Source organism: Panulirus ornatus, chromosome 45, assembly GCF_036320965.1.
Source record: "Panulirus ornatus isolate Po-2019 chromosome 45, ASM3632096v1, whole genome shotgun sequence".
NCBI lineage: Eukaryota > Metazoa > Arthropoda > Malacostraca > Decapoda > Palinuridae > Panulirus > Panulirus ornatus.
In genome coordinates, this window is record NC_092268.1 from 6,776,901 (window position 1) to 6,802,100 (window position 25,200).

At 38.6% G+C, this 25,200-nt stretch overlaps 1 protein-coding gene across 1 annotated transcript in view; it reads right to left on the bottom strand.

The window, feature by feature from the left end:
- The window catches only part of LOC139762887 (probable Na(+)/H(+) antiporter nhx-9), a 94,462-nt gene that overhangs the window by 8,205 nt on the left and 61,057 nt on the right, over window positions 1-25,200 (bottom strand). The window contains 1 exon segment of the mRNA XM_071688120.1: window positions 13,243-13,393. Coding sequence (XP_071544221.1) covers window positions 13,243-13,393 — 151 coding nt within the window.

A 25,200-nucleotide genomic window follows, 5' to 3' on the forward strand; every position in this document is an offset into this window, starting at 1 on the left:
GGCTGGGAAGGGAGGGAGATGCTGGCTTGGCAAGGAAACATAAAACTGCGAGCTCAGTGCATATTTCAGCGCTAATGGTGGAAGAGGAAGTTTGAGGAAAAAAAAATGTATTCATTTCTAAATGCTTTAGATGTGGCTCTCCACTAAACATAGGAAGGCAGTTCTCCCAAGGTACACCTACCACTAAGGGTAACCGATGCACATTTGATATATATCAATACTGATTTATTTTCACTTATCTGATGTGTAATTTTGCTGACTTGCAAATTTTTTCAGGTACCTATAATTCGTAATAGTACTAACAAATGTGATTTTTAACTTCCTGAGGTAAGAAATAATAGTGCACAGATCTTAAATGTGAATGCAGCCGTTTTTTTTCTCCTCTCAGAATCTGTTTACAATAATGTTTTCTTTCTTTTTAAGCGAGTCTTTTTGCATAAAACATACAGGTGCCACTCACTGCTACATACACCCATGTATATATTCATACTTGCTTGCCTTCATATACTTCTGTCACTACCCCACCACACAGGAAATAGCATTCCCCACTTCAGTGAGGTAGTGCCAAGAAAAGACAAAAAAGCCACATTCATTCACACTTAGTCTCTAGCTGTCATGTGTAATGCACTGAAACCACAGCTCCCTACCTGCATCCACGCCCCACAGACCATTCCATGGTTAACCACAGATGTTTCACGAACACTGGTTCAGTCCATTAACAGCACGTTGACCCCAGTATACCACATCATTTTAATTCACTCTATTCCTTGCATGCTTCTCACCCTCCTGCATGTTCAGGCCCCAATCACTCAAAATCTTTTTCATTCCATCTTTCCACCTCCAATTTGGTCTTCTGCTTCTCCTTGTTCCCTTCACCTCTGACACAAATATCCTGTTTGTCAACCCTTCCTCACTCATTCTCTCCATATGTCCAAATGATTTCAACACACCTTCTGCTCTCTCAAACACACTCATTTTATTACCACACATCTCTCTTACCCTTTAATTACTTACTCAATCAAACTACTTTACACCACATGTTGCCCTTAAACATTTAATTTCTAACACATCCACCCTCCTCCATACAACCCTATCTATGGCCCATGCCTTGCAACCATATAATATTGTTGGAACTATTATTCCTTCAAACATACCCATTTATGCTTCTGAGATAACGTTCTTTCTTTCCACACTTTCTTCATTGCTCCCAGAACCTTCATCCCCTTCCCCACCCTATGACTCACTTCCACTTTCATGGTTTCATTCGCTGCTAATGCCACTCCCAGATATCTAAAACACTTCTCTTCCTCCAATTTCTCTCCATTCAAACTCACATCCCAACTATCTTGCCTCTCAACTCTACTGAACCTAATAACCTTGGTCTTATTCACATTTACTCTCAACTTTCTCCTTTCACACACTTTTCCAACCTCAGTCACCAACTTCTGTGGTTTCTCACTCGAACTAGCCACCAGTGCTATATCAACAGCAAACAGTAAATGACACTTCTCAGGCCTTCTCATCCCCAAAAGATTGCATACTCACCCCTCCTTCTAAATCTCTTGCATTTAACTCCCTAGCCACCCCATCCATAAACAAATCAAACAACCATGGGGGCATCACACACCCCTGTTACAGACCAACATTCAGTGGGAACCAATCACTTTTCTCTCTTCCTACTCGTACACAGCTTCTAGCAGCTTACCTCCTACAGCATATAATCTCAAAGCCTCCACAAAGCAGCTCTATCTACCCTTTTCCAAATCCATAATTGCCACAAACAAATCCATCTGTTTTTCTGCTTATTTCTCACACACATTCTTCAAAGCAAATGCCTGATCCACACATCCTCTATCACTTCTGAAATCACACTGCTCTTCCCCAATCTGATGCTCCGTACATGCCTTCATCCTCTTAATTAATACCCTCCCATACAATTTCCCAGGAATACTCAACAAACTTACGCCTCTGCAGTTTGAACACTTGCCTTTATCCCCTTTGCCTTTGTACAATGACACTATACATGCATTCTGCCAATCCTCAGGCACTTCACCATACGATGAATACCCTTACCAACAAATCAACAAAGTAGTCACTGCAATACCATCCATACCTGCCGTCTTGCTGGATTTTATCTTCTGCAAGGCTTTCACCAACTCTTCTCTCTCTTCACCAAACCACTCTCTCCGACTCTCTCACTTCACACACCATCCCAACCAAAATACCCTACACCTGCCAATCTATCATCAAACACATTCAAAGAACCTTCAAAATACTCACTCCATCCCCTCACTTCATCGTTGCCTATTATCACTTCCCCTCTTGCCCCCTTCACCGTTGTTCCCATTTGTCCTTTTGTCTTAAGCACATTATTCACCTCCTTCTAAAATTTTAATTAATGCCTAATTCTAATTAATGCCAAATTTATGCCTTACTGAACATAAATGCACTGTAGTATCAATAATAATTACCTATTCATAATCACCTATTTTTATAATATGGTAAGGGAGGTCTCCACTTGTGGGGTCCTTATCTCTTGATCTTTCTCTGCTATCACACCACTTTTTAAATTCTGGATGCTATCCGCATTCACAATTTCATCATTCAGTTTTCTTCATTCATCTGGTATATTCAGACTATGAAAGACTTCTTTATATCTTTTCTGACCTCTCATGGACTGGAACAATGAAGGTCATTTGCCACCCTCAGACCTTAACTCTTACGGTCTTGACTGCAAAGGCCTAAGCTTCGTTTGAGTCTGGACTTCCTCCAGATGAAAGCATTCTAGGGTCAAGGCCACTTTTGGGCTAAGACCACTCAGTTGCCACTTGGGCCAAGACAGCTCTAAAGGCTAGTCAAAGCTCGGTCATTGGCCACTTGTCAGAACTCGCAGAGATCAGGCCTTTTGGATAATTTCATGACATGGCCGCAGGTTGTCCTATCTTTCTAAATAGTAAAGAATGTTAATATCATCAAACCCTCCCACTGTAACTGATGCATAAGAAGGACAATTTGATGATAAGGATGTGGAAACATCTGACCCACTTCCTTCAACCAGCTTTGGTACACAAATTGAAAACGACTAATAATGTCCAAGGCCAGAATCTCCAAGTTTAAGTAAACTGCTTTACAAACTTCAGCAGACTGCTTGCAAGGGGTCCCCACCTTACTAGTATCTGATCTGCAAATGACTATATTTATGAATGAGCACCTATGGACAATAATTCCTAGTATGACAAATGGTCAATTACTCGTACTTACAAACTGACGAAATGCATCTTCTTTTATTAAATGATGTTTGATATTTTAACTACTTTTACTTTGGAATACAGTATTTAATATATTATTTCAGTCAGGTATAGGTATTTCCTTAATTTTACGTACTTCTTCATATTTTCTGACTTGAAAAGATCAACTTACAAACAAGGTCCTTGGAACCTGGCCCAGTTTAAGGATATTGAACAAGGTTTTGAACAGTTAGATCCATGTTTGTACTTCACAAAATTCTTTCCTAATTCAGTTTATGATTGTTTCAAAAGAAACTTTACAGATATGCTTACAAATTGCTGAAGAATTTAGAAATATCAATATTTTTACTAAGCTCTAGATATTATGATTTTTGGAAGCAAAGATATTTAAACTCTACTCATATTAGAAATAGGCATGGGTTTGGTGCATAAGCCATTATTCTCTTCATATTTTCAAGATTTTTATTGGCTTACTAATGACTAAATATAAGAAGGTATGTCAGCACACTAAATGGTAATTACCAAAGGCCTGTGCAATATATCAATGTCATGTAATACAAAATGTGAAGTCTCATCAGACTTTACCCATTCAAAGCATAAGACCTCGAGTAAAAAGTTGCTTTTGGCTAGGCTGTATCACTGGGAGTACAGTTTTGTCACACAAATTCTAACTCCAAAGAAATTTGCATCTCCCTTCCACTAGAAGTAGCTCAACCTTGGGGCCACAGGAGCCTTTAGAAAAAGTCTTGGGCAACACCAGAACACTTTCACAGAAATTGGTCCTGGGGTAATTATAAATAAATAAAGAATGTAACTAATACAAAAAGACCTGACATGTAGTTATGTGTATCTTTTCTACATTTAGGTATCTAGATTTAGAATAATAGCCAAATTCTTTATCAGATTCAGATGAATAATAGCCAAATTCTTTATTAGATTCAGATGAAGTAATTCTGAATGGACAAAACACTGTATTTCATACTTTCATTATCATAATTTACAATGAAGTAATAACATAAAGAATAAAACCATGGCTGAGATGAATGAAACCACGGCAAAGATAATGATATTGTCCACCAGAAATCTGTTATGTTTCCTAGAATATCCACTTCATAAAATGACAGTGACATTATGTAATGATTATTTGTACGTAGATTTATCTTTTGGCTAATGAACAATGATTCTAGCCACTTACTGATATAGTTGGGTCAATATATGTACCATTTTATGATGTAAATCATAATCATTCTCCATTAAATATGGATTTTAGTGTCAGATCTAGGAAATACATCTCCCTCTGGTAATTGATAAGTGATTGATAAGGTCAAATTAATATTTACATGTACTAGTATATTTTTGAATATACTAGTATATACTTAAGCAACCAGCCTGAAACATATCTGACACACCAGAAGGGCTAAAAACATTAAGATCATGATCAAGTCATCTCTGGTTCTCTCTTCCATGGTGGACAAATTATGGCTTCTGTCTCTGTCTCTCTCTGTATCACAGCTCTTAATCATTATACTAGCTTGTTGATCATCTGGATCTTCTTTATTAATTCTCTGTGCTTCTTTAAGCAGTGACCAAAATGGAGAAGCATATTTCCTTATCCATATACTTCAATGCATTTCTAATATTTGCCAGCACACACTTTACAGTCTATATTTTCCTAAGGTGACATGTTAGGCACAATGGTAACTCCTTAGCCCCTTTTATACACAAATTCCTGGAGGTTATTTCCCAAAAATTATAGTTGTATTGAGGCCTTTTCTCTGCATCCTATCCTCATTTCTTTGCATTTACTAAGTCCGACTTTCAACAACCATGCATCCGATCAACTTCGGAGTTCGTCCAGGTCCTTTTTTGTAAGTTTATGCTTTCCTCCTTTTACTTTTTCCTGCCTTAAGATCTGACTTCTTTACTAACTTCCTTTGTGGAACAGTGTCAGCTGCTTTCTGGCAGTGCAGATAAACATAGATATAATCCATCCAACCTTCTCTTTTTGTCTAAAACTGATTTCACTGTCTTGTAAAAGTCTAGGCTAGGTCTCAAGAGACATGAACACTTCCCCTGAATCCATGTAGGTAGTATCTCCTCTGCAACTAGCCATTCATCTGCTTTCTGATTATCTTTTCAATTATGTGACATACCATACTCACTGGAAACCATTCATAGTTCAGCTCAATTTCCCAGACTTCTTTCTTAAAGATAAGTATGAAATTTGCCCTCTTTTCTTCCCTGATCACTTTACCTTCCTTCAGTGATGTCTTTGAAAACCTTTTCCTCTAGCTTGTCAAGTGCATCTGAACACTTCTCTAGCACAGGACAAATATCATCACGACCATACAAGCTGACAAATGGTTCCCCGTCGAAAGCTTACCTTTACTTCAAGATCCTGCTTGTTTGCATGACAAAAGACAAAAATACAAATAAATTAATATTTTTAGATTGTCTTTATACTAGAATGTGCTGGTTTTCACAACTACAATTGCATTACTTATTATCTCCATACAATAAACGACATAGAAAAGTAATCACTTCACTACATATACAATATTGCCTAAAACCTTCATTCATATGTCACTTTAGTGTATTTCTTACCTTTTCAGTTCATTTACATATGACATAATATTAAACATCAGTCATTATCTCCACAATCTCTTTATGCACTTCATACCCCCATACCTCTCATGTACTTCATAAGCAGTCAGTCTAAATTTGCAATATATTTCCTACAAAGTCCATCTTTCTCAGATGCTCTTCCATCTGTAATTATTTCATCATGTCCACTCTTTCATACAGTAGAATGCAAAACAGTACTCATTCTGATAATCCATTCTTGTTATATAAACATTCCTTCTTTTCTTTCATACTATTCGCCATCTCCCGCATTAGCGAGGTTGCGTTAAGAACAGAGGACTGGACCTTTGAGGGAATATCCTCACCTGGCCCCCTTCTCTGTCCCTCCTTTTGGAAAATTAAAAAACTGAGAGGGGAGGATTTCCAGCCCCCCATTCCCTTCCCTTTTAGTCGCCTTCTACGACATGCAGGGAATACATGGGAAGTATTCTTTCTCCCCTATCCTCATTTATTTACTGAAATAAAATTTGGATCCATTGAATTGGTCCACATAAGATATGTGGGTTGTATCATTATTATTATCATCATTATTACTATGAAGATGAAAGATGAAAATGAAAGCCGGCAAGGCAGCAGGTTTGGATGGTATTGCAGTGGAATCTATTAAAAAAGGGGGTGACTGTATTGTTGACTGGTTGGTAAGGTTATCTAATGTATGTATGATTCATGGTGAGGTGCCTGAGGATTGGCGGAATGCGTGCATAGTGCCATGTACAAAGGCAAAGGGGATAAGAGAGAGTGCTCAAATTACAGAGGTATAAGTTTGCTGAGTATTCCTGGTAAATTATATGGGAGGGTATTGATTGAGAGGGTGAAGGCATGTACAGAGCATCAGATTGGGGAGGAGCAGTGTGGGTTCAGAAGTGGTAGAGGATGTGTGGATCAGGTGTTTGCTTTCAAGAATGTATGTGAGAAATACTTAGAAAAGCAAATGGATTTGTATGTAGCATTTATGGATCTGGAGAAGGCATATGATAGAGTTGATAGAGATGCTCTGTGGAAGGTACTAAGAATATATGGTGTGGGAGGCAAGTTGTTAGAAGCAGTGAAAAGTTTTTATCGAGGATGTAAGGCATGTGCACATGTAGGAAGAGAGGAAAGTGATTGGTTCTCGGTGAATGTAGGTTTGTGGCAGGGGTGTGCGATGTCTCCATGGTTGTTTAATTTGTTTATGGATGGGGTTGTTAGGGAGGTGAATACAAGAGTTTTGGAAAGAGGGGCAAGTATGAAGTCTGTTGGGGATGAGAGAGCTTGGGAAGTGAGTCAGTTGTTGTTCGCTGATGATACAGCGCTGGTGGCTGATTCATGTGAGAAACTGCAGAAGCTGGTGACTGAGTTTGGTAAAGTGTGTGGAAGAAGAAAGTTAAGAGTAAATGTGAATAAGAGCAAGGTTATTAGGTACAGTAGGGGTGAGGGTCAAGTCAATTGGGAGGTGAGTTTGAATGGAGAAAAACTGGAGGAAGTGAAGTGTTTTAGATATCTGGGAGTGGATCTGTCAGCGGATGGAACCATGGAAGCGGAAGTGGATCATAGGGTGGGGGAGGGGGCGAAAATTTTGGGAGCCTTGAAAAATGTGTGGAAGTCGAGAACATTATCTCGGAAATGGTTTGGGCACATGGAGAGAATGAGTGAGGAAAGATTGACCAAGAGGATATATGTGTCGGAGGTGGAGGGAACGAGGAGAAGAGGGAGACCAAATTGGAGGTGGAAAGATGGAGTGAAAAAGATTTTGTGTGATCGGGGCCTGAACATGCAGGAGGGTGAAAGGAGGGCAAGGAATAGAGTGAATTGGAGCGATGTGGTATACAGGGGTTGACGTGCTGTCAGTGGATTGAATCAAGGCATGTGAAGCGTCTGGGGTAAACCATGGAAAGCTGTGTAGGTATGTATATTTGCGTGTGTGGACGTATGTACATGTGTATGGGGGGGGGGGTTGGGCCATTTCTTTCGTCTGTTTCCTTGCGCTACCTCGCAAACGCGGGAGACAGCGACAAAGTATAAAAAAAAAAAAAAAAAAAAAAAAAAAAATATATATATATATATATATATATATATATATATATATATAATATATATTATCCCTGGGGATAGGGGAGAAAGAATACTTCCCACGTATTCCCTGCGTGTCGTGAGGGATGAATAAGGGCATGGAGCGGTTGGTGGAAATCCTGCTACTCGTTTTTTGTATGTTTATTTTTTTGTGCGTAAATGTAAGGAGGGGGGGCAGGTGAGGATTTCCTCTAAGCCAGTCCTCTGTTCTTGACGCTACCTCGCAAATGCGGGAGATGGCGAAAAGTATAAAAAAAAAAAAAAAAAAAAAAAAAAATATATATATATATATATATATATATATATATATATATATATATATATATATATATTATCCCTGGGGATAGGGGAGAAAGAATACTTCCCACGTATTCCCTGCGTGTCGTAGAAGGCGACTAAAAGGGAAGGGAGCGGGGGAGCTGGAAATCCTCCCATCTTTTTTTTTTAATTTTCCAAAAGAAGGAATAGAGAAGGGGGCCAGGTGAGGATATTCCATCAAAGGCTCAGCCCTCTGTTCTTAACGCTACCTCGCTAACGCGGGAAATGGCGAATAGTTTGGAAAAAAAAATATATATATAATATATTCAGAGCCTGGGTACAACTTTTCCACCCATCTATATACAGAGTCTGAGTAAACGCTCCATCCATATATGTTCAGTGCCTGGGTATACTCTCCAACCATACATATTTACAGACTGAGATTTCTGGCCACGATTCCAAGGCTACGTTCTGAATTTGGGTATGGATGGTTTCAGGATGGGGTTATGGGAGCTGCATGCCTTCATGTGACATGTGCAGCTCAGCTGCCTTTCAGGCATAAGTGAGAAAGGTATCACACCCACTTTGCAAAGATATTGGCGCTATAGCAAAAATATCCGTACTTCTACATAAATATGTAGAATATTCTTATTGTTGTTACTCATAGCTTTTGAACCTATGCAGGTTTGATCCCAGGTGGCCCATGAGTGCTTAATAGTCAGCAACACTAACTGCTACATCATGGAGGTCCATACCATCTTTGTTGCTGTCCTCTTGTTTATTAGTTCTCTGAGCTTCTTTAGGTGTAGTTACCAAAATCAAAGTTTTGGGTTCATATAGAATGTGAGCAGCTTGCTGAAAATTTCCTTATCCATACATTGAAAAGGTAACTTTGTATTTGTTTGTCAGGAGACATTATGTCTTCTTTACTGTTCCCCAAATATGAATTTCTAGTAAGAGGTTAAAGATGAAGTCAACTCCTCATATTACATGCAACATTGCTTCTAATTATCCACATGCTTATAAATTTATACCTGATTCAAGTTCAGACAATTCAGACTCCATTAAGTCACTGACACAGGCTTCTGTCAAATATCATATGGGTTGGAATCATTCATTTGTTCAAGTGGTGAATTTCATGAGATTTCTAGGAATTTTCTGGCCATACTGTCTCTATGTGGTTAACTTAGGCTCATAGGGGAGGGATTCTAGGACCTAAGGTAAAGAGATTATGTCCATGAGTCGTTACAATAATTGACTGGAAACAATACCACGCAAGAATTTAATCATATCGCAGACTTCAAGGTAATGACAGAATGTACTTCATTCATTTGCTCTAGAATATGACTTTGTAATACCTTCCTCATGACTGAAAGATCTGGAAAGTTTACCATTCTTCCGTCATAGCTTTGGTTGAACACGTGCCTAGCATCAAATATCTGGTAGTCATAATGAATTTTTTTAAATTTTGCAGTTTGAATGATACCTATAATAATATTATAAGTCAGTACAACCATTTGTAGGTTATCAAGTTTTATTTTTCTTTAGTAATTAATTTAATCATTAATTGTCCTTAGAAATAAGTCAATCTTGGCTACATAAAGTACACCCCAGTTGTCTGTGGGTTATACTCGTCAGAGGTGTGGGAGATCCAACAGCAGGTCAGTTTTCATAAAGTTTCCCCAGATTAGTTAGTAAAAATATGGTAGAAATAGCCCATATTTTGCCTGTCTTGGATTTTCTAAAGGTAAAGGCTAACTTACACACTGTCATTTGATTTATCTTGTCCTCTACCTAAAACTTTCTACAGAACATACATTATGGACATTATGAATCATTTTTCTTCTTATAAATATATCAGTCATACTTTGATCTAATCTGTTTTCTCTACCTATACCATTTATATATAGAAAGCCACAAATACAGACAGTCTAAATATTCTCTAATCTTTCTCATTTTTTTCTATAGCGTTGACGAGTTTCACCTCAAGGCAACATCCGACCTCAACAACTCTTCTGTTCATTTCTTAGCATGCATACGTTTTCTCATTTCTCCCATCATCCTTCCTTAACATCTCACCTTCTCTTTTCTTTACCCTAATACTCTTTTAATAACATACCTCTCTTACCTTACAACTACAAGAACCCATTAGTATACTATACAGTATCAGAACAGATCAAAATCATGAATGGAGTTTTACTTAATTCTTTAAACAAAGTGTACAATTAGTTAGCCAACTGGAGTCAATAAATAACCGCTGGGCGTAAGGTTACAAGTGTAATAACTCACCTTGAAACAAAAGATGAAATCCAAGTGGATTAGAAAACACCTTGTTATATCATTGTATGCAAATATATTGGTATATAAAGATATTCGGAGCCAAGAAAGGTAACTGTACACATAACTATGCAACAAAAAACAAGCAATATGAAAATAGATAAAAATCTGAATAAATCAGGAGCAAATAGGAAACTGAACAAAACTCATAAAGACTGACTCATACAGTCTTCCCTAAAGCATGCAGGTAATGCAAAAGGAATGAGAAGCTAGGAGGAAAAGCTCTGGCTTTTCAAGCAAGAATCAGCCTCAAGTTTCAAGAAATATTAGTGAATGATATGGTCCTCTCAGACAGTATACAATACGAGGAGTAACAGCATGATAGGCTTGTTTAGTTATGTTGATGGTCTATAACTCTTCACAATTATCAAATAAACTGAGTCATTGGTTTAATGGTAAAGATGATACAATCAGGACTGTACACAACTTACTGAGAAAAGTCTTGTTTGGAGATTAAATAATAATTCCTAACAAGCGGAATTATGATGAAACGGAAAGCAACTTGGAATGTCTGGATCCATACTGGATAGAATACAAAAACAAATCTTTCAACTGGTTCAGGAATACAGGACTGTACTATGTTCACATGCCACTCAAGTTTGAGTGATTACTACACACACCTTCATTGCTCAAATTCCTTTTCCTATCTGGTAACCTGGAAATTGAAGATGCTGACTCTATTGCCCCATCAAGGAAACATGATCATACTATACCTAAAACTTGTAGTGTGGTGCCAATGAAGATGTAACAACCAAAATCAAAGAGGGACTGGAACTTCTGAAGAATATATAAGGGAGGTAACTATGACAAGCTGAACATTTTTCATTACAAATATAAATGCGAACAAACTATTCCAGTCTGAGTATTAAAGAGTTTTAAAAGAAATGTCATGATGTCTACAATGAGGGAGGCAGTAGGTGAGTGCCACCGTTGAGGATACAGAATACAGGGATTAGACAACTGAGAGAGAGATGATTCAAGAGAGTGGAAGGATAAAGGATAGAAGAGGTTAATATAGATGGCACAAAAATCAGTTAGTTATTTGAATGTACCAGAAGGCAAGGAATGAAGTGCAACAGATTAAGCTGGGGACAATAAGAGATAGTAGGTACCTTACAACAAGTACTTATAACAAGAATATACTAAGCAATTAGGGTACCTTACGACAAGTACTTCTTTCTTTCAAACTATTCGCCATTTCCCGCATTAGCAAGGTAGCGCCAAGAACAGAGGACCGGGCCTTTGAGGGAATACCCTCACCCGGCCCAATTCTCTGTTCCTTCTTTTGGAAAAAAAAAAAAGTACTTATAACAAGATTATGTTATGCAATTAGACTAATTTTTTCTGCTGTCGTGCTTATTGCAGAATTATCAATCTTGGGCTCATCTGGAACTGTTTTTAGCCATATATCAAGGATTCTCTTGAATGTTTCTGTGTTCATCCAATGCAGATTCCTTCCTTCAATTGGTAGTACAATGACTATCGTATCCACCTCTCTCACTGGGTTTTCATAAATTTTCATTTACTATCCTGTTGTTATATTCCAAGATATTACTGCAGACTTAATGACTCTGTTACTTCCATGCTGGGATGCTCCTATACCAAGCATATTGTGTATGATCCCTTTAACTAATTGCCACACACATATTATTATCGTACACCTTTCTCTTCTTTTTTAGGTTGTAGATTTGGAGTTCTTTTAACCTCCCTTGATAATTTGAGTAGTCTATTCCTTGAGTTTTACTACTAAATTGTTTATGAATCCTTTCGGCCTGTCAATTTCTTGATAGTGAATATGAAAAAACAGCAATGTTCAAGTCTACTTTTTAAATGTGTGATATGAAGCTTTGTCAGTATGCTGTATCTTGTGGTAAACATTCTCATTGTCACTCTACTCGTTACTTGACCAGATAATCATATTTTCATCAGAGTCTTCTCCTCACTCCAGCTTTCCATTTACGATTATCCTTTTGTCTCCTCTTTCCAGCTTTCCATTTACAATTATCCTTGTCTCCTTGTTCCAACTTTCCATTTACAATTATCCTTATATCTTTAACTTTGTCTTCCTTACATTCTTACCTTTCTCAATGGCCCTTCATAGGTATGACCAATGTGTCTTTCAATGAATTAGTTGTCTGAATTTCCCTTTACCAAACTCCACTTGATTCTTCTCCACAGACTTATGTATCATGTTTAAATCATGCATCTTCTGTCAGAGAAAAAGGAATATCCCCACAGACACAATTTGGTATCTTTTTTGAATACATGAGTGCTCACATGAATGGCTGAATTGTTGTAGTGATTTCCCTCTTAATAGAAGGGAAAATCCATTGATAATTTTGTGATGTGCAGGAAAAATCTCTGTATGCATAAAGAATATGTATTAAGTATAAGCAAAAGCTGTACATTTGCTATACGTTAAAAGAAAATTCTTAACCTGAAAAGTTGAGAACGACTGCTATTTATGGTAGCAACTTTTTATAAAGTAGCATCAGACTGTCTTAATTCCAGTTACATAATTAATAGCTATTCAAATGATTGGCACAGTACTCCTGAATATATCAATATGGGTCAACTATATTGGATGTCATCATTCCTTTTATTGTATGTCACTATTCCTGTTATTGTACGTCATTATTCCTGTTACTGTACATCATTATTCCTGTTATTTTAGCATCACCTACAACATAACTGGTCATTCACTTACCCGTTCTGGGGCGTGACCTTGGCTGGTTGGGAAGACGAGTTGAGGATGCAAGGCGCGTCATCCTCCGGGCATTGAGGTGACGACGATGGAGATGCTCAGTCAGTTCCTGATCCTCCTCCCCGACCAGGTTGGGGTTGTACTTATAATGGAGCTGTGGGCAAGAAATTGTGAGTCTGTTAGAAACAAGCATCAGGATGTGAAAGAACATAAGATTTTCAGTTTTTATGCAGCTTTATAAAAAATGAGTAGTTAATAGGATATCAACTGACTGTTATATTTTTTCTTGTATCTCCCCTGGTGATGTGATTATTACACGAAAGTGCACTTGTGAACTTGTCATGTTTCATTTCCCCGTGGACTCATAGGAATATATATCCTTAGGGATAGGGGAGAAAGAATACTTCCCATGTATTCCCACGTGCTACAGGAGGTGACTAAAGGGGGCAGGAGCGGGGAGCTGGAAACCCTCCACTCCTTGTATTTAACTTTCTAAATGGGGAATCAAAAGTAGAAGTCAAGTGGGGAAGGCTCATCCTCCATGGAGATTCAGATTGGGGTGTCTGAATGTGTGTGGATGTAACCAAGAAGAGCAGAAAGGATAGATAGGAAGTATGTTTGAGGAAAGAAACCTGGATGTTCTGGCTCTGAGTGAAACAAAGCTCAAGGGTGAAGGGAAAGAATGGTTTGGGAAAGTCAGGGTTTGGTGAGAAGACAAGAGCTAAGGAAGGAGTAGCACTACTCCTGAAGCAAGAGTTGTGGGAGTATGTGATAAAGTGTAAGAAAGTAAATTCAAAATTTATGTGGGTTAAATTGAAAGTGGATGGAGAGAGATGGGTGATAATTGGTGCTTATGCACCTGGTCATGTGAAGAAGGATCATGAGAGGCAAGGGTTTTGGGAGCAGCTGAGGAGTGTGTCAGCAGCTTTGATGCACAAGACTAGGTTTTAGTGATGGGTGATTTAAATGCAGAGAGTAATGTGGCAGTTGAGGGTATAATTGGTGTACATGGGATATTCAACGTTGTAAATGGAAATGGTGAAGAGCTTGTGGGCGAGAGAGTATCATTAAACTTTACGGAGAAAGTTTAATAACATGCATAACACAGGAGAACAAATGGGGCATGTGGGGGAGTAATAACAGGTAGTGAGAAGGAGAAGGAATGGAATTTTGAAGATTTGTTGAATGTATTTGATGACAGAGTGGCAGATAAAGGGTGCTTTGGTTGGGGTGGTATGCAGAGTGAGAGGGTCAGAGAGAATGGTTTGGTTAAGAGAGAAGAGGTAGTGATTGCAGAAGATGAAAGCTGGCAAGGCAGCAGGTTTGGATGGTATTGCAGTAGAATCTATTAAGAAAGGGGGGTGAATGGGTTGTTGATTCATTGATAAGGATATTCAACATATGTATGGCTCATGGTGAAGTGCCTGAGGATTGGCAGAATGCATGCATAGTTCCAATGTATAAAGGCAAAGGGGATAAAGGTGAGGGCTCAAACTACAGAGGCATAAGTTTGTTGAGTATGCCTGGGAAATTATATGGGAGGGTATCAACTGTGAGGGTGAAGGCATGTACAAAGCAACAGAAATGGGAAGAGCAGTGTGGTTTCCGAAGTGGTAGAGGATGCATGGATCAGGTGTTTGCTTTAAGACTGTGTGTGAGAAATGCGCAGAAAAACAGATGGATTTGTATGTAGAATTTATGGATCTTTAGAAGGCATATGACAGGGTTGAAAGAGATGCTTTATGAAAGGTCTTAACAGTATATGGTGCAGGAGGTAAGTTGCTACAAGTAGTGAAAAGGTTTTACCTAGGATGTAAGGTGCGTGTATGAGTAGGAAGAGAGGAGAGTAATTGTTTCCAGTGAATCTCAGTCTGTGGCAGGGGTGTATGATGTCTCCATGGCTGTTTAATTTGTATATGGATGAGGTGGTTAGAGAGGTAAATGCAAGAGTTTTGGAGAGAAGGACAAGTATGCAGTCTGTTGTGGATGAGAGGGCCTGGGAAGCGAGTCTGTTGTTGTTCATTGATGATACAGCTCTGGTGGCTGATTCGAGTGAGAAACTGCAGAAGTTGGTGACTGAGTTTGGAAAAGTGTGAGAAAGGAGAAAGTTGAGAGTGGATGTGAATAAACGGCAAGGTTATTAGGTTCAGTCGGGTTCAGGGATGAAGTATATTGAGATGTAAGTTTGAATGGAGAAAAATTGAAGGAAATGAAGTGTTTTAGATATCTGGGAGTGGACTCAGCAGTGAATGAAACCATGGAAGTGAAAGTAAGTCACACCGTGGGGGAGGGGGCAAAGGTTCTGGAAGCACTGAAGATGTGTGGAATGAGAGAACATTATCTTGGAGAGCAAAGATGGGAATGCTTGAAAGAATAATAGATCCAACAATACTTATGGTTGCGAGGCATGGGGTAAAAGATAGGGTTGTATGGAGGAGGGTGGATGTGTTGAAAAGGAAATGTTTGAGAACGATATGTGGTGTGAGGTGGTTTGATTGAAAAGTAATGAAAGAGTAAGAGAGATGTAAGGAAATAAAAAGAGTGTGGTAGAAAGAACAGAAGAAGGTATGTTGAAATGGATTCTACATATGGAGAGAATGAGTGAGGAAAGATTGACAACGAGGATTTATGTGTCAGAAGTGGAGGAAACAAGAAACAGGAGACCAAATTGGAGGTGTATGGATGGAATGAAAAAGATTTTGAGTGATCGGGGCCTGAACATACAGGAGGAAGAGAAACATGTAAGGAATAGAGTGAATTGGAACAATGTGGTATACTGAGGTCATTGTGCTGTCAGTGGACTGAACCAGGGCGTGTTAAGCATCTGGGGTAAACCATGGAAAGGTCTGTGGGGCTTGGATGTGGATAGGGAGCTGTAGTTTCAGTGCATTACACATTACAGCTAGAGACTGAGTGTGAATTAATGTGGCATTTTTTGTCTGTTTTCCTGACGCTACCTCTCTAAAGCAGGGGGGTGATGCTGTTTCCTGGGGGGCAAGGTAGCGACAGAAATGGATGAAGGCAAGCAAGAATGAATATGTGCATGTGTATATATGTTTATGTCTGTGTATATGTTTATGTATGTATAAGTATGTATAAGTATATATACATACATGCATGGGTGTTTGTGTACATACATGTGTATATGAGTTGATGGGCCATTCTTCATGTTTCCTGGCGCTACCTTGCTGATGCAGGAAACGGCGGTTAAGTATATTAAGTGTAATAGATAAATGAATATATTATATATATATTATATATATATATATATATATATATATATATATATATATTAGGGGGTAGGGGATAGGGGAGAAAGAATACTTCCCACGTATTCCCTGCGTGTCATAGAAGGCGACTAAAAGGGGGGGAGCGGGTGGCTGGAAATCCTCCCCTCTCGTTTTTTTTAATTTTCCAAAAGAAGGAACAGAGAAGGGGGCCAGGTGAGGATAAATCCTCTAAGGCCCAGTCCTCTGTTCTTAACGCTACCTCGCTAATACGGGAAATGGCGAATAGTATGAAAAAAAAATAATATATATATATATATATATATATATATATATATATATATATATATATATATATATATATATATATATATATATATATATCATCCCTGGGGATAGGGGAGAAAAAATTTATACGAATTGTCAATCCAGAATTTTTGGATATAGAATTTTGTAATACCGATACCATTGGTAAGAAACTTTGCTATCCTTCCCATGTACTGGACCAATGTAAGACCAAGGCTAGAAAGACTTATCATGATAATGTGACACATGATAGAAGGTCTTCCAGTAATATTCTGTGTTTACCCTATCACAAACCTTTGGAAAATGTCATTCCACTGCTTAGGCTATTTGATATAAAACTAATTTTCTTATGATAGCACTGTCGGGTGATGACAATGGTATAGTTTACAGAATTCCTTGCAAAACATGTAGATCATTTTACTTGGGACAGACAGTTAGACTTAAAATCTTGTGTAAATCAACATAAATGCTCTGTATGCACTGGTCACAATCTAGTGCTCTGTTCGCTCATAAAAATGAAAACTCACATATCATTTACTAGTCCAGAGCTTCTTCAGTCATAAAGTGTCGAAGTTTTATAAATAGAAATTTATTTGAATCTGCTCTTATACAGCTGCCTGATGGTAAGAATATGAATGCTAATACATATTGTACCTCTCTAATCTGGCGCTCTGTGGTCTGGAAACTCCCATGGTCTGGCACATGTTGAATCTGCCTCCATCAATTTGTGGATCTGCCACTAGGGTGGCATTGTTAGCAGCACTAAGGTGCCAAAATCTGTTTACACTGCAGCCGAGCTAAGTAACAGTCCTGTTAATTTCTTAAAGCCCCAAAACAAGCGTATAACGCTGACGAATCTGCCCTATATTGGTGTTGTGTGCCATGAAAAACCCAAGCCCAAGAGTCCCCATCTGGGGTAAGGATACCAAAGATAGGTTAACAATTCTTGGCTGCAGCAATGCTCCAGGAACACATAAAATCAAGCAGATGATAAATGGTAAGTGTTCACCCGAGGGCCTTTAAAGGGGTCAATTTGTGTTTTCCAGCATTTTCTGTGGTCTGGCAATGGACATGTCCCAATGTTGCCAGATTAAAAAGGTACAACCTGTAGAGGATTATTTAGTTTAAACAACGTCATCTTACATATATTTTGCAGTGACTTATGCAAGAGGGTTGATGATCTGACACAGCCGTAGTGACCTGAGTAGTTGGGTTAGGTTTGTTACGTGAATGTCCTCTGACTCTCTGACTCAACAAGGGTTCCCATGCTACTCTCACTGCCTACTCCAATACTATGTAAGATGTGATCCTGTTAACATCTACTGGTGTCTCTGTACATTTTCCTCCATCTGTGATATTTACCTATTTGCTTCTGAAGATGTGTTGAAATACATGAGAGTGCTTGAGCCCCACAGACCTTTCCATGGTTTATCCCAGATGTTTCACATGCCTTGGTTCAGTCCACTGACAGCACGTCAACCCCGGTATACCACATCGTTCCAATGCACTCTATTCCTTGTACACCTCTCACCTTCCTGTATGTTTAGGCCCCAATTGCTCAAAATCTTTTTCACTCCATCCTTCCACCTCCAATTTGGTGTCTCACGTCTTGTTCCCTCCATCTCTGACTCATATATCCTCTTTGTCAATCTTTCCTCACTCATTCTCTCCATATGCCCTAACCACTTCAACATACCCTCTTCTGCTCTCTTAAACACTCTTTTTATTTCCATACATCTCTCTTACCCCTTCATTACGTACTTGATCAAGCCACCTCACACCACATATTGTCCTCAAACATTTCATTTCCAACACATCCATCCTCCTCACAACCATATACTACTGTTGGAACTACTATTTATTCAAACACACCCATTTTTGCTCTCTGAGATAACATCTCTCTTTCCATACATTCTTCATCGCTCCCAGAACCTTCGCCCCCTCCCCCAACCTGTAACTCACTTCTGCTTCTGCTGCTAAGTTCACTCCCAGATATCTAAAACAATTCACTTCCTCCAATTTTTCTCCATTCCTTACATCCCAATTAATTTGTCCCTCTTATTCACACTTACTCTCAAATTTCTCCTTTAACACATTTTTCCAAACTCAGTCACCAACTTTTGCAGTTCCTCACTTGAATCAGCCACCAGATCCGTTTCATCAGCTAACAATAACTGACTCACTTTCCAGGCCCTCTTATCCACAACAGACTGCATACTTACTCCTCTCTCCAAAACTCTAGCATTTACCTCCCTATTCACCCCGTCCATAAATTAATTAAACAACCATGGGGACATCACACATCTCTGCCGCAGACTGACATTCAATGGGAACCAATCACTCTCCTCTCTTCCTGCTCATACACATGCCTTACATCCGTGGTAAAAATTTTCATTGATTCCAGCAACTTACCTCCCACACCATATATTCTTAAGGTCTTCCACAAAGCATCTCTATCACCCATATCATATATCTTCTCCAGATCCATAAATGCTACATACAAATCCATCTGTTTTTCTAAGAATTTCTCACATACATTCTTCAAAGCAAAACCTGATTCATACATCCTCTACCACTTCTGAAACCACACTGCTCTTCCCCAATCTGATGCTCTGTAAATGCCTTCACCCTCTGAATCAATATTCTCTCATATAATTTCCCAGGAATACTCAACAAACTTATACTTCTGTACTTTGAACACTCATCTTTATCCTCTTTGCCTTTGTACAATGGCACTATGCATGTGTCCTGCCAATCCTCAGGCACTTCATCATGATCCACACATACACTGAATATCCTCATCAACCAATCAACAACACAGTCATCCCCCTTCTTTCTTCAGCAAAGCTTTGACTTTAGTGTCAAAAAGATGCGCAATATTCATCAGTTGTAAATTAAGAGCCCAAAGATCTTTTATCCGAGATTTTGTGACAGTATGAAGACAGAACTTCCTAAAAGATTTATAGGCATCAACAGATCTCTGTGGGGATATGGGGATACTTTCATTTTTCAAAGGTGATTATGAATAGTGTTGTGAACGGTTAAGTGCCAAAGCTGCAGTTACACATAAGAGGAATGTCCACAGTGAGACTGTGTAAAACTTTGTTTTAATACACTAACTTGGAATATCTTAAGATTTTACTGCATCAGAAAATTTGAATGAAACATTTCCCTAATGAACATGAAAGAGATTGTTAAGACTCTATATTCATATTATGACCATTTTCTCTAAATTCTTTGTAAAAAAAATATATGGTTTAACTAGGAAGTAATACACATCAATTATATAATCATTACTATAATAAAAGCCTGAAAGAAAATAAAGCATCCAGCCAAGGTGACAAACAATTATATGATTAAATGATTATATAATCATTCCTATCATAAAAGCCTGAAAAAAAATATATAATCAAAGCAGTCAGCCAGCCTAGGTGACAAAGATAGCAAGTCATGCATACAGCAGTGACTGAGTACAAACTGGTACCTACTCACAGAGATGGAAGAAATTCAAAAACTACGGTGCTATTTGAAAGCATGTTGCATCCAGAGATAATAGAGGAAATTAATTACCCCCTTTATAAAACTTATTACTTCAAATGGTTCAACATATCATAATGAGGTAAATCATGGCTGACAACACTGTAAATAATGAAAACAGAAACTGTGGCTAAACTAAAACTAACAAGTTATGGGAATGTTTCAGTTTAAGTAATAACCGAACTAAAAAAAAATGGAAGGAATGAGAGAAAAACCAGGTAATTAGACTTACAAGGGATTCATATCGTTAAGTGTGGACAAGGGATTCATACCATCAAATGTGGAAAAGGGATTCATACTGTCAAGGGTGGAAAAGGGGATTCGTAGTCTATAGTAAGGACAAGGGATTCATACTGTTGTGTGTGGGAAAAGGGATTCATTCTGTGAAGTGTGGAAGAGGAATTTGAACTTTAAATTATGTTAAAGGGATTCATACTATAAAGTGTAGTTAATATGATATATCATTTACAGCAGAATGTTATGAATTTGTTTGCAACATTAGGTAACAAGGACAGAATGGAACATCTCTGGGGTGAAAGTAACAAGTGTATTTAAAAGATGAGGTATGTTTAAAAGGCCAGTAACATAAGGCATCCATCCTACTTCACCTTTAAGAGATTGATACACACACAGGTTAATAAAAGTCATTCATAGTGTCCGAGATAAGGGAAACACAGGATAATAAAGTCATTCATAATGTTCAAGATAAGGGATTCACACAGGTTAATAAAGTCGTTCATAGTGTCTGAGATAATGGAAATACACAGGTTAATAAAGTCATTCATAGTGTCCGAGATAAGGGAAACACACAGGTTAATAAAGTCATTCATAGTGTCCGAGATAAGGGAAACACACAGGTTAATAAAGTCATTCATGGTGTCCGAGATAAGGGAAACACACAGGTTAATAAAGTCATTCATAGTGTCCGAGATAAGGAAAACACACAGGTTAATAAATCATTCATAGTGTCCGAGATAAGGGAAACACACAGGTTAATAAATCATTCATAGTGTCTGAGATAAGGGAAACACTCAGGTTAATAAATCATTCACAGTGTCTGAGATAAGGGAAGCACATGGGTTGATAAAGTCATTCATAGTGTCTGACACAAGGGTTATAAGAAATGTGATTATACATAAGCAGGTTTCTCTGAACAAGTATGGCTAAAAGGATGGTTTTACTCTTGTGCAACAAGGTGCATTAGACCAATGTTCAAAGTGCATTTGACCAATGTTCACTCTTACACTAGTGCAGACTTAGATGCATATTCTAAAAAAAGAAAAAGAAATAAAGAATAACATTTCACCTAATTGTAAGACACTCCCATGCTAAAAGAAACAAGGCAATTTCAAGCAATATTATCTTGCAGCTCTGCCATGGCATCTTGAATGTTGCTACTGAATGAAAATACAGACAGCAGAAGATTACTGCCTCACTTGTGACACCTAAATGAAAGCGTTAACCAAATGCATAGTCTGGGGCAAGGATGGGATGAGTCAGAGAATGAGTTGTAGAGGTCAAAAATATCCAGGCTGTGGAAATGAGTCATTTGAGAGGAGCATGTGGTATGACTAGACAGAATGAAGAAAGTAACAGAGAAGTTGTATGAGAGATTTAGCATGGCAAGGAACGCACAGGGAAAGAATTGTAGAGTGGCAGGGTGGATGAAACATAATACTTTTAGGTGGATTGGGTATTTGGACAGGAAGCTTACATGGAGATTATATGACAGTATGATTAATAGGCAATGGTGTGAGAGGAGGACCGCTTGTGACCTGGGGAAATAGTGGAAGAGTACTGGAGGGAGAGAAATGATGGAAGAATGCGTGGAATGGTACTTGTGGGGTATGTAAGGACACAGATGAGTGGGAACGTTTTGCTGTGGCCACCCCCTTGGTGGGATTCCCCAAAGGAAATGGGTATCAGAGGTATAGATGAATACATAGGTTGGTTTTGGGGCTTGATATGAGTTCACATCTTTAAAAATTCATTCTTTCTGTTAAATCTTTGAAAATAATTTCTTTTGTTTCCTTCATGCAGACTTTCCACTAATGACTACACTATTTACACTTCTTCAAAAAGCTATATATATTTTTTCCTCTTAGGCATTAATTTCCCATCAAGTACTGTTTTGCATCACAACACTATTTTGATTACTCAAAATTTCCATATCTAAGACTAATTATGCTGATGCTGAAAATTAATCATTCAAAACACATAATCAAAATTTCTCAAGCTAAGGCCACTAACTAACATTAACTGAAAGCTTGCAAGTATATCTACTCAACTTGGAAGTCTAACCCTCTCACAGCTGTACATAACGTGACAAACAAAGGAAAACAAAGTCAACTGATTATTTTACTACAAGGCCTATATTGGCATGATACTTTTTGGCTATCTTATGTAAAAGTCAAATTCTAGTTACACCAGCTCTTCCTCCAACATTTTCCCTTCAACATTTTGTAAATATTAAAGAATAACATAGTTCACTTTTCAGAAATTATGTAGAAATAGCTGTACTGTAATTCTATATAAACTGAGCAGTTTACTCCAACAAATTGCCAGGGTGGAGTGAAAAAGAATTTGAGCGATCGGTGCCTGAACAAACAGGAGGGTGAAAGGCGTGCATGGAATAGAGGGAATTGGAAATGATGTGGTATACTTGCTTGCCTTCATCCATTCCTAACACTAACCCACCCACAGGAGACAGCATCGCTACCCCCTGCTTCAGCGAGGTAGCACCAGGAAAAAAGACAAAAAAGGCCACATTCATTTACACTCAGTCTCTAGTTGTTATGTGTAATGTACCTAAACTACAGCTCCCTATCCACATCCAGGCCCCACAGACCTTTCCATGGTTTACCCCAGACATTTCACAAGCCTTGGTTCAGTTCATTGACAGCATGTTGACACTGGTATACCACACCATTCCAATTCAACTATATTCCTTGAACGCCTCTCACCCTCCTGTAAGTTCAAGCTCCAATCGGTTAAAATCTTCCTCACTCCATTTTTTCTTTCCCACTTGTTTGCCTTTTCCTGCATCAGTAAGGTTCAGTTCATTGACAGCATGTTGACACTGGTATACCACACCATTCCAATTCAACTATATTCCTTGAACGCCTCTCACCCTCCTGTAAGTTCAAGCTCCAATCGGTTAAAATCTTCCTCACTCCATTTTTTCTTTCCCACTTGTTTGCCTTTTCCTGCATCAGTAAGGTAGCACCTGGAACAAAGAAAAGGCCTTGTTCTCTCATCCATTCTCTAGCTGTCCCATGTAATGCATCAAAACCACAACCCCTTATCCATGACCAGGTTCCAAAGACCTCTTTATGGTTTCCCCTGGATGTTTCACATGCCTGGTTTAGCCCAATAACATGTCACTGGACTGAACCCTGCAAACTGCATCTCCAATTCACTCTCCTATGCATGTCTATCACCCTCCTGCATGTTCTGCCCCAGAGTGCTCAAAGTCTCTTTTCAATCCATCCTTTCACCTGTAATTTGATCTCCCCATTCTGCATGTTCCCTTTACTTGTGACAAATATTTCATCTTTGTCATCCTCTCCTCACCCATTCTCTCATGTCCAAACCATTTCAGCACACCTTCTTCATCTCTCTCAACCTCCTCTTGTTACCACAAGGCCTCTAGTAGCTTTCTTACAATACCGTATTATTGCTACACCTTCATCTCTCTTAACCCTATCATAAACTTTCTCCAGATACATATGTGCCACATATAAGTCCTTCTGTTCCTCTAAGTATTACTTACAAAAACTTTTTGAAACAAACCCCAATACACACATCCTCTACCTTTTGGTCACCACTCGCTAAAACTACATAACGGTTACACTAATCAAACTTTATACCTTTGTAATTTGAGCATACACTTTGTTCATCAGTGGCGCTATACTATACATTTGTCTCACCACCTCATCCATAAATAGATTAACAACTTCGATGGCATCACAGACCCACCTTCACCTGGAGCCATTCACCCTCCTCTTTCCCTGTTCACACACAACCCTTACGCTCTTGATGAAAATATCCTCACTTCCTCTAATAGCTTTCTTCCCACACCATATATTAATAACATCTACAAAGCATCTCTATCAACCCTGTCATATGCTTTCTCCATATCCATTCTCACCCAAATTCTTCAAAGGAAACACCAAACCCATCCTCTATGATTCCTGAAACCATATTGTTCCTACCCACGCTGATGCTCTGTGAATGCCATCACCCACTAAACCCCTACTCTGCCATACAACTTACCAGTTCCCTTTGTAAGATGGCACAAAACATAAACTGCCAATTCTCACTATGATCCATACACATAGTGCAAATCCTCACTGACTAATTAACAATACAGTCACCCCCTTTTCTTAAGAAATACAGATGCAGAGCCATCCACTCTAGCCATCTTGCCATATTTCATTTCATTCAAGGCTTTCAATACCTCCAGTTTATGCCTTTACCTCATCCCCGCCTATTACCACCTCCCCATTTCTCCCTTTCTTCAATGTTTCCTTTTGTTCTTGTGTTATTCTCAGACTATCATAACCTCCTTTCAAAAAAGTTTTCCTTTTTCCCTTATGTTTGTTTATATTTACTCACCCTAACTTTCATTTGCCTTTTTGTTTTCAGATCCTGCACCTTCCTCTTGAACTCTTGCCATTATTACATTGTACATTTACTAATCACTTTGTATAATCATTGTACAATTACTAATCCTGCCAGTCACTATTCTGTCTCTCACGCCCATTTCTCATCTTCTGCAAGCCACACACTTCTCTCACACATACCAGCACCTAATAACCTCTCAGTCCTAACCCACTCCCCCAGCTTCATTTACTGTCACCTTTTGCCATTCTACACTTCATCTCTCCTG